Source organism: Gossypium raimondii, chromosome 3 (assembly GCF_025698545.1).
Source record: "Gossypium raimondii isolate GPD5lz chromosome 3, ASM2569854v1, whole genome shotgun sequence".
NCBI lineage: Eukaryota > Viridiplantae > Streptophyta > Magnoliopsida > Malvales > Malvaceae > Gossypium > Gossypium raimondii.
This window is the reverse complement of record NC_068567.1, coordinates 585827-601519: the sequence shown is the minus strand read 5'-3', so window position 1 is coordinate 601519 and position 15693 is coordinate 585827. Positions and strand designations below refer to the sequence as shown.

The 15693-nt window shown below is 31.0% G+C and overlaps 2 protein-coding genes and 1 pseudogene across 5 annotated transcripts; 1 reads left to right on the top strand and 2 right to left on the bottom strand.

Moving 5' to 3' along the window:
* Positions 1–872: 872 nt before the first annotated feature.
* On the bottom strand, positions 873–2567 carry LOC105795557 (BTB/POZ and TAZ domain-containing protein 3-like; annotated as a pseudogene).
* A 4508-nt stretch (positions 2568–7075) lies between these two features.
* LOC105796325 (proton pump-interactor BIP131) lies at positions 7076–10228 on the top strand. 4 transcript variants are annotated; one of them, XR_001134422.2, is made up of 6 exons: positions 7076–7301; positions 7730–7861; positions 7950–8117; positions 9017–9212; positions 9714–9812; positions 9916–10228. XR_001134422.2 is itself a non-coding variant. In XM_052627839.1 (6 exons), coding segments are annotated over exons 3-6 (387 nt in total). In that variant the 5' UTR covers positions 7077–7301; positions 7730–7861; positions 7950–8116; the 3' UTR covers positions 10054–10228. The 4 variants fall into 4 exon arrangements, 3 of the variants coding, with proteins under 3 accessions (XP_052483799.1, XP_052483798.1, XP_052483800.1); XM_052627839.1 differs by having other exon boundaries at positions 7077–7301; positions 9064–9212; XM_052627840.1 differs by having other exon boundaries at positions 7078–7301; positions 9082–9212.
* A 158-nt stretch (positions 10229–10386) lies between these two features.
* Positions 10387–13351, bottom strand: LOC105796324 (BTB/POZ and TAZ domain-containing protein 3). Its single transcript, XM_012625964.2, has 7 exons — positions 13188–13351; positions 12899–12977; positions 11923–12265; positions 11687–11817; positions 11226–11532; positions 10822–11135; positions 10387–10665 (listed from the first exon to the last, which is right to left on the bottom strand). The coding sequence occupies exons 3-7, from the start codon at positions 12250–12252 to the stop codon at positions 10551–10553; spliced, it is 1197 nt and encodes a 398-aa protein (XP_012481418.1). The 5' UTR covers positions 12253–12265; positions 12899–12977; positions 13188–13351; the 3' UTR covers positions 10387–10550.
* Positions 13352–15693: the final 2342 nt, after the last annotated feature.

The following is a 15693-nucleotide window of genomic DNA, read 5'->3' as shown; positions in this document are numbered from 1 at the left end:
ATGAATTTGATTCGATTATTAGTTTAAAGCTAATTCCATAATTGTTTTTGGTTTCTGTTTGTTTAGGTTGAAGAATTCATGTCGGAGTGGAATCATTCGTACGTTAAAACTTTCAGAATCAATTGCGAGTTTAGCATTTTGTGTTCGTTGAGTGATCGTCAATTGAGTAACGATGGATGAATCGAATTCAGAGATGACGATCGAGAAATACTTTGATATATCAATGTATCAAAGACATATGTAGCATAAATTAATTGGATTTCGAGTGAGTGTTAGATACGGATATCTATATCAAACATAGGTGACATGTACAAATTCCCGGATAAACACGGAGAAACGGAGACGTAAATGGTGATTTTGATGATGATAAATTACAAAAGCTGAGTTATATTAGGAAAAGAAGATTAAGTTTCATTTGGCTTCTCAAAATATTTTTGTTTTTAAATATAGAATATATAATTACATTAAAAGTATTTATTTGTTAAAAGATTTTAAGTTTATGTGTATTCAATATGCATAAAATTTAAATACTTGTATTATATTAAATTTTGTTAAAATATTTTAAGTTTTTGTATTCTTCAGATATTTAGAATTTAATCATCTTATTTTTATTTCAGGAAATTAATCTAATTCATTTGCTTTTCATATTTAAAAATATAAGTCCAACTATGAACATAGTAAAATATTTTTATGTTAAATTTAAGTTCATAACAATTTCGTTTCCATGTTACTTATCAAGTGAATATTCTTTCTATGTCAGAATATCACACCAGCAAATTTAACAAAAAATTAACGGTATTAATAATTGAATTTACATTTTAAAATATGAAAATAAAAGACTGTTCTTGAAATTAGTTCAATATGGAACAAAATGGAAGAACAACAAAATAAGAGTATTTATTTTGTAATAAACTCATATTAACATTTCTATATTATTTTCCCATTTTCAAACTTCTGTAATTTATATGAAGCATTAATCATTCCACTAAAAATACATGGTAATGCCATATATATATCACCTAGAGGAGAACAAATATAGCTTCCATTTTTTGCTGCAATAACTTTGTTAACCAATAGCTTCCATTTAGTCCCATCTTTCTTGCATTGCTGCTCTATTTTCTCCTTAAAATGCCTACGAAACATTAAAAAGAACAACAATTCAGTCCCCGGAATCGGCTATCGGTCCGGTTTTGAAGCATTGTATATGGCACTGATGTGTTCTAAGAAACCAACATTTCGATTGACATATGACGCACAAATCTGAGTTCTGATCGAAGGTTTGCTTACCTGCAAAGAGGAAACTTACAAGAATCGGGTTCGTTGCACATACGGGAATGAAGTTCGAGAAGTTGCCACATGCGTTTACAATGACCGCATCCTCCGGGAACACGAGTCTTGCAACCGGAGAAATGACGGACTAAAGCTTCGAGTTCTTTACAAGCTGGAAAATTGCAGGCAATCTGGTTTCCTTACAGCATTTTGTCACGAGGACCAATTGTTCGACAACCGTCTTTGCAAATGTGAAGGACCTCTATCTCTTCGTATAATTGCATATAGACCTTTTTCTCTTCGATCTTCCTTTGCCTCTCTTGCTTTTTCTAAGGGAAAAAGAAAGCAATTAAAACAAGACAATCTTATAACAATATAACCATAAATCGAAAAAGGATAAGGGCTCGAGTTTGACACACAGAATCCGCTTTAACAACGGACTCCACAAGTTCTTGCTCAATATATGGATAAATACGTTTCCTCAATTTCCATCCGTCGGTTGAAGATACGGATTTTCTTTACGACCATACGAACACAAATGAGGACGAGCCTTGGTGCATCGCATTTCCGAGCTAACAAAAGGGTATCGATCACGTTTTCGGTGCTCACTCCATTTATTCCCCTCCACCTACCCTTCACTCACACTCCATCAATTTTAAATGAATACCACGTATAAAGGCCAATACCAGCAAGTAGTGAATGATAAAATTAGTGCATATCTTATTATCTCGGTCATCTCTTTCTTAATAAGCTCTTTCAGCTCTCTAGCCGTTTCTCCATGGACCTGCCTAACTTGCCTAGGTTGACCCCATCGTAGCGTATCATCTGGGGATTTCAACTCAGACCAGTAGAATCCTTCCTTGGGTACCCAAAAACTCCATTGATTCTTTTGCACTTCAACATCATGCTTTGGGATTGGAGGAAGAAGTTACCCTCATTAGATGAACAGTACGACATGGGATTGGAGATATATCGAGATATGTTGTTGCATTCCACAGCATGAGGTTGAAGTGCAATGGAGTTTTTGGCTACCTAAAGAAGATTCTACTGGTCTGAGTTGTAATCCCCTGATATGCTCGATGGGGTCATAGTAGGCAGGTTAGGCAGGTCCATGGAGAAACGGCTAGAGAGCTCTAGGAGCTTATTAGGGAAGAGATAGCCGAGCTAAAAAGGTATTTATGTATTCCTCTTTATATGTCTTATATCATTCGAATTGCTTTCATTTATAAAAAAAATTAAATTTAATGGTTTTAGATGTTTGCAGTTTCTTAGCTGAAACTTGCCTTTAGGGTAGTCATTGTTTGCTTATTTATGGGATTTCCTTACTGTAATTTCTCCAAAAATATATATATAGAGAGCGAGAGAGTGTTTGGAGTTCTGTGCTTTGTAAAGGGAGGGAATTGGCTGCATAGTGTGCTGAGAGTTTTAGACATTGAAAATGTTTTTACACTTAAATTTCAACACCAATGTGCCCTTGTCCTATTCTAAGTTTGTATGTTGATTTTTATTACAAATTGAAGGACTCTCCTTTTGGCCACAATGTCAATTCTCTTCCAAATGCACAAGTCTTTTTATTGGTTAAATTCTACCATTAATCCCTGTATTATGTGTAAGTTGTAGCTTTAGTTTATATATTTTAATTTGGTCATTTTCGGTCTTTGTACTTTTAAAGTTTTGAAATTTTAGTCTTGATCAAATGACTGCTATTTTCAAAATTTGATATGTGGCAAATATATTACCGCATATGATATGTCATGTCAACTTATTATTTTCATATGTTACAAAAAATCAATAAATGGATTTAACAATTTTCATTTTCATTAAGATCAATATTTTGAAATTAAAAAAATAACAACTAAGAATGGCCGGATGGAGAACGTGGACTTAATCAAGTAGATTTAATTGTTATTGTTTGGTCAGAATTAAAATTTAATATTCAAAAGTAAATAAACTAAAATTGATCAAATTAAAGTACAAGTGCTAAAATTACAACATATATATGCAAAGTACACGGTCATGACCTAATAGTAGAATTTGACCCTTTTATTTTATAGAAATCTAAATATGGTTCTAGTTGTTTTATTAGGCTGAAATTTGAAATTTAATTGCTTCATAATTCTGTTATTTTATTTTTATAAGAGTCGATCTAAATTGATTAAAATGTTAATTGCTGTAGTTAAAGTGTTGTAAAATGTTTTGGTATTCATTTAGTAGAGTGTACTCGTATGTTTGTTATATTTAGAGTTTGAATTTTTGGAGGTAAGTTTGAGGGCGATAAAATCTTAAGATTGTTGTGGGTATTTAAAGAAGACAATTTTTTACTCAGACTTAGCTCAGGCCCAACAAGCTAAGGCGGGTAACGACATAAAAGATGTACATTTAGGGTCTGTTTGATTAAGGAATTAATTTTCCAGAAAATCATTTCTAACTTTTCCAGCGTTTGATTGGCGGAAAACATTTTTCATTTGGAAAATGAACTCCAAAACAAGGGAAAATGGGTTACATTTTGGGAAAAATGTCTTACCCTTTTAATTTCGGTAAGACATTTTCCGTTCTCTCCTCTCTATCGCCTCCTTCATTCCTTCCTTCATTTCCGGTAGAAAATTGCTTCTATTTATCGATTTTCCAGTAACTTGTTTTTTTAATTATTCAATACTTGTTTTTTTAACACAATTACAAATAATTTATTTGATATTAATTTTTTTCAATTTATAACGATTAATATGTGGCTTAATAATTGAGTATTATTATAAATAAATCATTGCAATATATGTAAAAATAATTTAAAATATAAAAATTTATTAATATATATCAATATATGTAAAAACAATTTTTTCGAAAAATATTTCCAGGAAATCTGCCAAACAACCGAAAATATTTTACACAGATTCAATAAAATAACAGAAAATATTTTCCAGTAAATCATTTTACAGAAAAGTAAAACATTTTCCTGAAATCATTTTACGGAAAATATTTTACTGGCAATCAAACAGACCCTTAGAGGAAAATCGGTATCCGTTTTACATAACGCACTCATGTGCATTATTTTTCAAGCTTGAATTTTAAGAAGCACACTTAAAGATGACAGAACTTTAAAGGATATGTGAGTATACAAAGAGTACAATTCCGAATTATGCTTTCACAACATGCTGGTTTGGTCATGGCATGATATTTGTTTTGCAAAGTGCACTTATTTATGTATTGTGCAATGAAATTAAATCTATTCTATGAGCAGGTGTTAAACTCTTGACTGAGTAGGTGTAACGAGTTAATTAGATATCCATTCAATTGAGAAATGATCAAAAACGTATTTTTTTTTACAAAATATCAAATATTGTTACGAGTGTATTTTATTTTACTTTTCTTATAATTTTATATAAAATCTAAACATACGCCAATAATAAGATTTCAATTTAAGACCGCATAATTTCTAAAGCTTTGACTTTATAACTCTATTATTCAAACAGTTTTTCTCAACTTTCAGTGATGAAACGATGGGTTGCGATAACTTGTCCATTGATGACCGACTTTTTAGACAACATATTATCCTTAACACCAACGATGTTGTACACCTGGACTCAGGAAACACAACAGCTGGGGGGTACTTCATGATAATAATGGAGAGTGGGTCTCTGGTTTAATCGATATATTGGGAGGTGCTCAATATTTGATGCCGAACTTTTGGCCATTCTAGAGGGCCTCAAGCTTATTCAACATAGAGGTCATAGAAAGGTCACTATCCAATCTTACAATTTGGAGATTGTTAAAGCTATCCAAGGAAGTATCTCCACTACGTCTAATTCAACCTTGATTAGGAGAATTCAAACCATCTTGGCGCACGAAAAATAGTGGCTCTTACATTACATACCCAGAGAGCAGAATCAAGCTGCAAATTGTTTAGCTAAAATAGCTTTGGTCAAAAAAGAAGCCTCGCAAATTTTTGACCTCCCTCCTCTAGAAGTTCTAGATATCTTAGAAACACTCTAAAATAGCTTTGGTCAGAATAAGGCAAATGATGTTTTTTCTATTCAGAACACTCTATGTTTTTTCAAAAAATTTTTAATAATTTAATTATTAAATTTATATTTATTTATACATAATTTAACATCCTATCACATTAATAAATATTTATTAAAATCTCAACTTCCTTCTAAATTTAAAAAATTCATTATCAATGTATAAATAAAATGTGTGTGCCATCCATAATGCATTTCCATAGTCCAAACTCCAAATACCAAAGTGTAAATGTATTGTGAAATATTTGGGTTGAAATGGATAAAGTCTCTCACAATGAATCTTCAAATTATTTATTATTATTTTATCTGAATTTGTTTTGATGAGTAAGTTTGAATATGTAATGATTCATCATGTTGATTTTGATGCATGTCGTTGATTGTATCTTCTTCTACAATTTTAAAATATTTTCATTTAGCCATTATACTTAACTATCTCTCGCTTGACAACCCAATCACTTTCATCCATGGAGGCTTGCTTTCCTAGTCAAATCTCGTAAAGCTTTCCATAATTTAAGTCATGGTTTACAAGACTAAGATCAAGCCTCATCCAATCATATATTAGTACAATATTTTGAGTCTTTACTTCATGAACCAATGCAATACGACACTTATCTTGATACCCTAAATTAATAGTCAATATTTTTAGAATCGAATTAATGGTCGAACAGATCAAGTCAATTTGATTGGTTCAATTAAATAATTTATTAAGGTATTTTTTTATATATATTAATATAGTGAGAAGGTGGTGGCAAAAGAGTTGACCCATGACTTGGAGTGGGGTGCAAGGCCTTTGGGTTTTAATTAAACCCTTTTAAAGTCTTAAGCTACATAGTTCACACCATTTCTTAATTTGTCATATTTATTTGTGAATGATGTTCCACAACATTTGCAGTTAGCATCTGTTTTTGTTGCTTTTGAAAGGCCAAATCAAGGTGACCAACTATTTGTATTTTGCATGCTCTTATTTCTTTGTTCTGTCCTCATATCCAACATATATTTGTATCTGATCTTCATTCGGTATTATGCCGATTCGTAATCTCGATTTCATAGCTTCTTGTATCCCAACTTTGAAAGCAAATTTTGTGTATGCAGAAAGATAAACATGGCAATGGACAGTTCAGAAGCTAATTCTACACAGCAAGTTCCGATTCTCGGAGGCAAAGAACACGAAAATTCGACCGTAATTGATCCAACCCTTAATCATGAAGCCACTAATAAGCCTAAAAAAAAGGTTCATCAATTCTATTTCGTCAAGTTTTGGCCGTATAAAGACTTAGATGAAGAATCCAAAATTTCAAAATCTAAGCAAGTGGTTGAAGAAGTGGACCAAAAGTTGAATCGAATGGACCAAGACTACAAACTTCTAAAGGTATGTTTTATGAAATACAGGTTCGTAAGTATCATCTTTTTAACCTATGAAAATCTGTGAAAGGAACACGGAAGCCCTATATTCGGAGTTAGATTTTATTTTGTTTCTTTCACTCAAAAAATGGATAAATTAATCCTTGTATATTAGATTAAAGAGCAAATTACTCATTTTTGTTAAAAATTAGTATGTTGACAGAATAACCAAGCAATTACACGTAGCGTGTAGCGTGTCTCGTGTACCTCATGTTGAAGTAAAAAGACTTGTTTTTAAGAGTAAAAATTGATGAAATTTTTAATAGAAGGTCTAATTTATTTTTTGAACTAACATACATAAACTAATTTATTATTATTGAAGGGAGCAAAATGCAATTTAACTCAATATATATATATATATATTTGTATTTGATATAATTTCTTTTTCGAAATTTGGATAAGATACCATAAATTATTGTGGTGGGATTTTGTGGACAGTTGAAATGGAGAGACACACACTCGCAGCTTTATCGTCTAAGCAACAGAAAACTAAGCATTTTTTATGGATTGAATTTGAAAAAAGATTTGTTGCATCAATTGCAACTTGTTTTGGATAAGCTTAATTTAGCTTACAAGATTCCTCTTAAGCACAAAGGGGGACCAAATCATACTCAAGTAAGTTGCTCTTTACAATTCATTTTAGCCTTTTTTATGTGTATTTTTTTTGTTAAGTTATTCAGATTCGAGTTAGAGTATCGAATAATAATTAGTGTTCCATAAAAAAAATATTAAATTTTTTAGGATATTTTTCATGTGGTTGAATGGTTGTTGAATGATTATATTTCTATATTCATGTTTTGGTATGTTTTGGAAAACAGAAGTTGAAGCTACATTCATTGTTGGCCAAATTCAAGTTTTGAAATTTTCGGATCATTTCGAATTTAGGGTTTTAGGTTTGGGTTTTTCAGGTTGGGTCACTATATATTCTTATCATTTCGAGTTTGGGTTTTTTAGGGTTTATTTAAGGGTGAAGTCAGAATTTTTTATCATTTGAAGGATTAAAATGTAATTTTACTATGTACTAATTTTTTTATCATTTGCAGGGATTTCAAAGGTGGATTTCCCATGGAAGTAATAATTTGGTCATAGAAAGGAAGTTCATTAAAGAGATGGGTAGAAGGCAACCTAGACTCAATCATCTTGATCTAAGCACTACATCATTACTACAAAACTTTGTAAGATAATTATAATTTATTAAAGTTTTAGTGCATGAATTTCATTCTTTTTTTTCCTTATTTTTCTTTTTAATGATGGCATTGGCAGATTGGTTGTTTTAATTGGGGAAATAGAGATAAATCCAGCTATATCCATATGCTTGAAGAGCTTAAACAAATTGAAGAGAAAAAAGAGAAAGCTTTGGCTGATTTTGCCCAAAATCCCAACATTTTCAATTCCTCAACTCCAAGAAATGCCATAGAGGAGCAAATCAAAGTAAATTCCCTATACTTAATCCTATGTTTTCATTTTATCTACATATCTCTGAAATATTCGTTATAAAGATTTTAATCGAATAATCAAAGTGTTATCCGTTAGGAGTTGACGAACCTTTCAATGAGTTGTATTGTCCCTGATAGGAGTTTTGCCTGGCTCTATGGAGAGCTTGAGTGAAGCTGCTTAAAGAGGCGGTAGGTTCAATAAAAAAAGAGCACCTGATCAGACACGATCACCTACCAAGTAAATATAAACATTTACGCTTGGTAGTTGGCCGTGCGTCACTCATAGTTCAAGAGATGCTCCTATTCCGTTGAACCCCCCTCAGGCTCTTTGTAAAGTTGGGAGACAAAATCCCGATCAGGAACAATAATGACCCGTTGAGGGGTCCAACATCTCTTGACAAACAACACTTCGAAAATTACTCCGGAAAGAGTCGGCCTCCCCTTAACAATTTTTGTTAACAACCAAATTCAAATTGTCTACTCAATAGGCGCGTAGGTGTTAACAATTTCATCCACGTGCTTCAAACATGCTCTATGTCATATTTAAGCTAGGGGCAGAGCTACAATTTTACTTAGGGTGCAAAATTGAATGATAATTTTTAGGAGCCAAAGTGTAATTTTACCATTAACTTGTAATTTCATAAATTCTAAAAGGGCTAAAGGAGAAAATTGACCATGTTGAGAGGCAAGGCCACTGCCTATCCCCTTACCTCCGCCCTTGCATTTAACACTCAAGCTACTGGTTAAGCTTTAGAGAAGAACACAATTGATACGATAATGATACTTTGAAAATTAGGATAAAATATTTTGAAATCTGAAACCATTTCAAAATTCAAGACGTCCGGTGAAATTAACTATATATATATATATATATATATATATTCACATGCGTAGATCGTTAAGAAAAATATCACTAGAACTAAGAATCGAGCAACATGAAGTGAAATCAACCATTGAAGGTTTGGAGAAAGAACTTATTCCTATGAAAGAAGAGGTGTTTGTTTACTATGATCAACGACGAGAGATGTTGAAGCAAAAAGAAGCAGCCCAATATTGCATTTCGAAACTGAGGCAAACCTTTGTTGAAATGGTAAACACAAATTTTAACTTTTATTTAATCATGGTTTTAGTCCCTTTTTTATGTTGAAATTTATAATTCGATACCTATATTTTGATTCGGCATGATGTGATTTATCTATTTTTATTTTATTGTTAGTAGGCTTAGATTGATAATACTGTTGGTTTGCTGTTGTTAAAGTGATGATATGAATTTTTGTTATTGTTATTCGATCACTTAGGGCCACTTGGAAATCTAATCCGCCATGATTAATAAATTTACATGCTAGTCAAGAATATTATGAGTAAATTACACCCAATGTCACTAAACTATTAATAAGTTTACATTTTGGTCATTCAACTTTAAAAAGTTGCAAAATGGTCACAGAATTATTCAAAAGTTTTCATTTAAGTCATTGGGTGTGACATAATCTAATATATATCTAAACCGACTTAAAATTTGGATTTTCAGTATGTATATATTTATATATATTTGGTCATAACATTTGATTTCCATGATTATCTATTGATTCAGAATGGTATGTATGATGAATACGTTTCACTGTTGAGCAATGCCAAAGAGCTTGCTAGGAACAAAGATGTCGCAGCATTATGGAAACTCTCGCATCAACAGGTTTAATTTGTTAAACCCCAAAAACATATAATTTTTAATGAATTTGATTCAATTATTAATTTAAAGCTGATTCTATAATTGTTTTTGGTTTCTGGTTGTTTAGGTTGAAGAATTCATGTCGGAATGGAATCATCCGTATGTTAAAACTTTCAGAACCAATTACAAGTTTAGCATTTTGCCTTCGTTGAGTGATCGCTGGTTGAGTAGAGATGGACGGATCGGATTCGGAGATGACGACTGAGAAACACTTCGGTATATAGAAGACATATGTAGCATAAATTAGTTCGACTTCGAGTGGATATCTATATCGAACATAGGTGACAAATACATATTTAAAAATATAGGTCCAACTATGAACATAGTTAAATATTTTTTTATGTTAAATTCAAGTTCATAACAAATTCGTTTTCTTGTTACTTGTCAAGTGAGTATTCTTTCAATGTCAGAATATCACACCAGCAAATTTAACACACGCAAAAAAAATAACGGTATGAATAATTGGATGTACATTTTAAAATATGAAAATAAAAGGACTGTTCTTGAAATTAGTTCAACATGGAACATTTAAAGAAAATGGAAGAACAACAAAATAAGAGTATTTATTTTGTAATTAACTCATATTAACATTTCTATTATTGTTTTCCCATTTTCAAACTTCTGTAATTTATATGAAGCATTAACCATTCCACTAAAAATACATGGTAATGCCATATACATACATATATATATATATATATATCACCTAGAGGAGAACAAATAGCTTCCATTTTTTGCTGCAATAACTTTGTTAACCAATAGCTTCCATTTAGTCTCATCCTTCTTGCATTGCTGCTGTATTTTCTCCTTAAAATGCCTACGAAACATTAAAAAGAACAACGATTTAGCCCCTCGAATTGGCTATCGGTCCGGTTTTGAAACATTGTGTATGTCACTGATGTGTTCTAAAGAAACCAACATTTCGATTGACATATGACACACAAAATTGAGTTTTGATCGAAGGTTTGCTTACCTGCAAAGAGGAACCTTACAAGAATCGGGTTCGTTGCACATACGGGAATGAAGTTCGAGAAGTTGCCACATGCGTTTACAATGACCGCATCCTCCGGGAACACGAGTCTTACAACCAGAGAAATGACGGACTAAAGCTTCGAGTCCTTTACAAGCTGGAAAATTGCAGGCAATCTGGTTTCCTTTCAGCATTTTGTCACGAGGACCAATTGTTCGACAACCGTCTTTGCAAATGTGAAGAAGGGCCTCCATCGCTTCATATAATTGCGTATAGACCTTTTTCTCTTCGATTTTCCTTTGCCTCTCTTCCTTTTTCTAAGGGAAAAAGAAAGCAATTAAAACAAGTCAATCTTATAACAATATAACAATAAATCGAAAAACGATAAGGGCTCGAGTTCGACATACAGAATCCGCTTCAACAACGGACTCAACAAGTTCTTGCTCAATATCTGGATAAATACGTTTCATCAATTTCCATCCTTCGGTTGAAGATACGGATTTGAAATTCTTTACGACCATACGAACACAAATGAGGACGAGCCTTGGTGCATCACATTTTCGAGCTAACAAAAGGGTGTCGATCACGTTTTCGGTGGTAAGAAAGTCTTGCTCGAGATAACAAATGCAAACTCGTTTCAACTGCGGAACTGAGCAACAATGCGACAACAACAATAGATGGAGTGCATACTTTTTCAGCTCTTCCTCTTCATAGCTGCAATTTCCATATTGAAAAAAAATCGTGTATACCAGATTACAACTTGCATAACCCAAGAAAATTGGAAAAAGACCCTAACAAGTTTAAAACAGCTAGGAAACTATTTGAAACTTCTGGTAACTAGTATGCAAAAAAGAGCCTCGAAACGTACCATGATGAATATAAAAAACGAATGAATACAAGAACAGCATCGTGCGGTAATCCCGGGATTTGGATGTATTTCATGCCATGCTTGATTTTTGATTGCCTGATACGATAACCGAGCACAGGCGATGCAATACTCTGCAAACAAGAATTATATATATAGCTTCAACTTTACCACACATGCTCAGATTCCCGTTTCCGAGTCCGGTCGATCAACATTAGAAACAAACATGATCAACTCACCAGAACACTAGAATGAGCAAAAATACACGATTTATCCTCAGTGAAAATGCAAAGATCCGCACCATTACCGTCCTTGAAAAGCTTGTCCCACATATCTTTCGTTTCCTTTGGGACAAAGCAACTCCCGGGAGGCCATTTGGGATGCTTGTTTCTCGTAACAATCTTACTCGGAAGAGGCGGCGGTTTCGGTATGTTACAGCTGTTCAACACCGAAGAAGACATCGGAGCTTCCGCTTCCGGCATAGACAAAGTACCGACTGCATCTGCATTCCATGACACGGTTTCGATAAGGGGTGATAAACCGGCCGAATCAGTAACCGGTGAAGCCATCAAAGAGAACAACCTGCACTAAAAAATCAAACAGATAAGCTTAAAAAGTAGATTTAAACAAAGGAATCAACCAAAATTACGAACAAAACTCGAATTATAATAAACTAATGAACATGAACTTGCAAGATGATTATATGTATAAAAATTCATCAATATATATTTATAATTTTTCTTGAATGGAATCTTAAGGTTGCACCATTTCAATGTCAAAATATCATCCTACAAGGAAAGTCAACATTAAAAAAATCAATAAGAAAAAACAGAAAACTTAATAGAATCAAAGAGGAAAAGTATCAAATTAGGGCTAAGACTTGATAATTCGTGTATTCGAATCGTATTACACGAATTAAGATATTCTTTAAAACAATCAACATACAAGAACAAAAATCAAATAATAATAATAAAATGGAATAAATTAGTAAAATGAATCTTAGTATTATTTTCTTATGATTTACATAATATAATAAGTTGATTAAAAAGATTAAAAGAATCAGAGCTAAAATAAGAAAATCTCAACCGCCCAATTCCAATATGAATAAAATAAGAGTTTCACGAAAAAATTAATTAAATAAATAACTTCAGTTTTAAGCCTTTGTATGATTTTCTTTTTCTTACTGATATTTTATTTTCCGGGAAAATAACGTACCTTTATAAATAAAGCGGAAAATCTTCTGTGTAAATAAAAAAAATCGAAATTTGCTCGATCTTCTTCTAAGCTGAAGAACCTGTAAGAAAATTATTATATTACAAAAATAAATTATAAAATTATATATTCACTAAAATATTCAGAAAAATTAATTGAAACCCCAAAAAATAGAGAAAAACGATGATGATCGATAAATATACATATATCTTTAAAAGAAATGAAATGAAATTTTTTAAAAGAAAATTGGAATTAAAAAGAAGAGCAAAGCAAAGCTTAAAACTTTGTTTACCTTTTGGATGATGAACTGCTAGAAGAGCATTGGTGTATGGAGCTTCGAAAAACGACGCAGTTTCAGTGCAAAGAGAAGGAGAGAAAGAGAGTTTGGTTTATGAGACTTCAAAGCGGAGAAGACGAGAGAATTGTAATAAAATAAATAAATAAATAATATTGTTATTAAATTTCGGTTTTTTATTATGGAAAATTAAATAATAAAGTACACAATTTATATCTCGTGATAAATTTCATATTTCAATATATCGTTTTATGATAGTCAATTATGGCAGTAGATTTAAGTTCTGGGCATTCAACTTCAAAAAATTATAAAATAGTCATTGAATTATTAACAAATTTTCTTTTAAGTTATTGGGTTGTTAAAATCGTTGTTGTACGACCTTTTTTGCTCGTACCGACCGTGCCAATCGAAAGCTTTTATTTTTCTTCTCTTTTATAGTTTAATTTTTTTATGAAATGACTTTAAATGTCCCAATTGCGAACCAAAACTCAAAAAACTTTCTTAACCAATTTTCGATATTGATCGTCTGGTCAATTTGAATCTAAGGTATGTTATTCTATTCATTGATAGATATTGATCCACCGTACTCATCATCAAATTATTGCTTCGAGATTACTAGTAAGAATTTTGTATAAAAAAAAACTTAACAGCCCAATGACTTAAATGAAAGCTTTCGAATAGTTTAGTGAACATTTTGTAACTTTTTGAAGTTGAATGATCAAAATGTAAACTTAATAATAATTTAGTGACCTTGGGTGTAGTTTACAAATTTAACAGTTAGATCGTTAAAATATTAATCTCATACAAATTTATGAAATGGTATAAAGCTACTTTAGTTTTACACCGGTATAAGTAGATCCCTCCATGTGAATCTTTATTACTAATTAGCCACTTAAAGAGTAATTATCTTTAACACTTTATCATTAGATTAATTCTGAAAATTTACATGCTTACAATTTGATCCACTTGTTTTAAATATGTTTCAAATAGAATTTGGGCTACCATTTAACACTCAAACTAAGGTTAAATTATGCTATTAATCCTTATGCTTTTGTGAAAGTTGTGGATTTACTTTTATTTGATAAATTTTAGTCCCTGTATTTTTGAATTGGTAATTTTAGTCCTGGCCCGAATAATAGCAGTTGATTTTGTTTGGTTAATTTTAGTGAGAAATATGTGAAAATAATAAGCTGACATGACATTACACGTGATAATATGTTTGACGCATCAGATTTTGAAAATAACATAACTTTATTTAATGAATTTAACAAATATTGTTTGGTGAGGACTAAAATTTTAAAATTTGAAAAATAAAAGGACTAAAATCACCAAATAAAAGTACAAGTATTAAATTTACTAAGTATAGATACTAATAGCAAAATTAAACCCTCAAATTGATAGCTAAGCTAACAAATTAATTTAGAATTAAAATCTATTAAATGTTGTCTCTTTCTTTTCACTTTCATCCCTTTCACCTAATTCCCATCTCTACCAAAAAGGCTATTTTGGGAATATCAGCAAACTTTTATTTTAAAATATTAGATAATGGCAACTTTGATTGACAAACTTTATTTTTTTTCTATTTTTTTCCAAATTGCTTTAATATTTTGCCTTATAAATATCTTTACCAAAACTTTTGAACTACCAACTTTTTTTATAAAAAAATATTTTTGGGTATTATTATTATTATTATTTTGAATAATTTTATTATAAATTTTGATCATATCTGTTCTTTTTAACATAATGGCTAGAATTACTTATAGCTCATCCCCAACTTATAAATTGGAAAATAATACGCTTCAGCGCATCGAACCCACACATTCCTGTATTGACAACAATATTCATATCAATCGAGCTAAAACTTAATCGACTTTTTATATAGCTAAGAAAAAAATATTCTCATATTCTCCATATTTTGTTCCAAATATAAATATAATTCTAAAAAATAAAAATAATGTTAATACTTTTAAACGTTTAACTCATTCTTTGACAAAAAAAGTTTGATTATTTTTCTAAAAGAAATTAAAAAAATCAATTTTTTCCTTTAATGGTGTGCTTGAAAAAAGAAGAAGAAGATAACTTGAAAGGTACAAAAGTTGAAATGATGATAAAAGGAGAAAAGAAAGCTACGATCTTTTTAATTTTATTTAAAATTAAAAAAATTATCAAAATAATACTTAAACTTTAAGTTAATGTGTAATGTTATATATGAAATTTAATTTTACGAGATTTTATATATAAAATTTTGATTTGATTCAATTTGCATAAATCACTAACAACATTATCAAATTAACATCAATTTACGTTGATATATTGTATACACAAATAATTATATTAATCCAATGTGAAAATAAATGTGTATTTATTTAAATGTGTAGAATTGAATCGAAATAAAATTTTATTACCAAAATCATTTATTTAAATGTGTACAGTGTGAAAATGAACTTTAGCAAGTTTACATTTTGGTCACTCAACTTCAAAAAGTTACAAAAAGTCATTGAAC

What these genes read in the sequence shown, in the direction of transcription:
- LOC105796325 (XM_052627838.1), top strand. Translation starts at nt 9,009, where the DNA reads ATGCGTAGATCGTTAAGAAAAATATCACTAGAACTAAGAATCGAGCAA. An exon ending in GGCAAACCTTTGTTGAAATG is followed by an intron (nt 9,213 to 9,713) that starts GTAAACACAAAT and finishes CTATTGATTCAG; the next exon opens with AATGGTATGTATGATGAATA. An exon ending in GGAAACTCTCGCATCAACAG is followed by an intron (nt 9,813 to 9,915) that starts GTTTAATTTGTT and finishes CTGGTTGTTTAG; the next exon opens with GTTGAAGAATTCATGTCGGA.
- LOC105796324 (XM_012625964.2), bottom strand. Translation starts at nt 12,252, where the DNA reads ATGGCTTCACCGGTTACTGATTCGGCCGGTTTATCACCCCTTATCGAA. An exon ending in TTGCTCATTCTAGTGTTCTG is followed by an intron (nt 11,818 to 11,922) that starts GTGAGTTGATCA and finishes TCTTGTTTGCAG; the next exon opens with AGTATTGCATCGCCTGTGCT. An exon ending in CCGTTGTTGAAGCGGATTCT is followed by an intron (nt 11,136 to 11,225) that starts GTATGTCGAACT and finishes TTTTTCCCTTAG; the next exon opens with AAAAAGGAAGAGAGGCAAAG.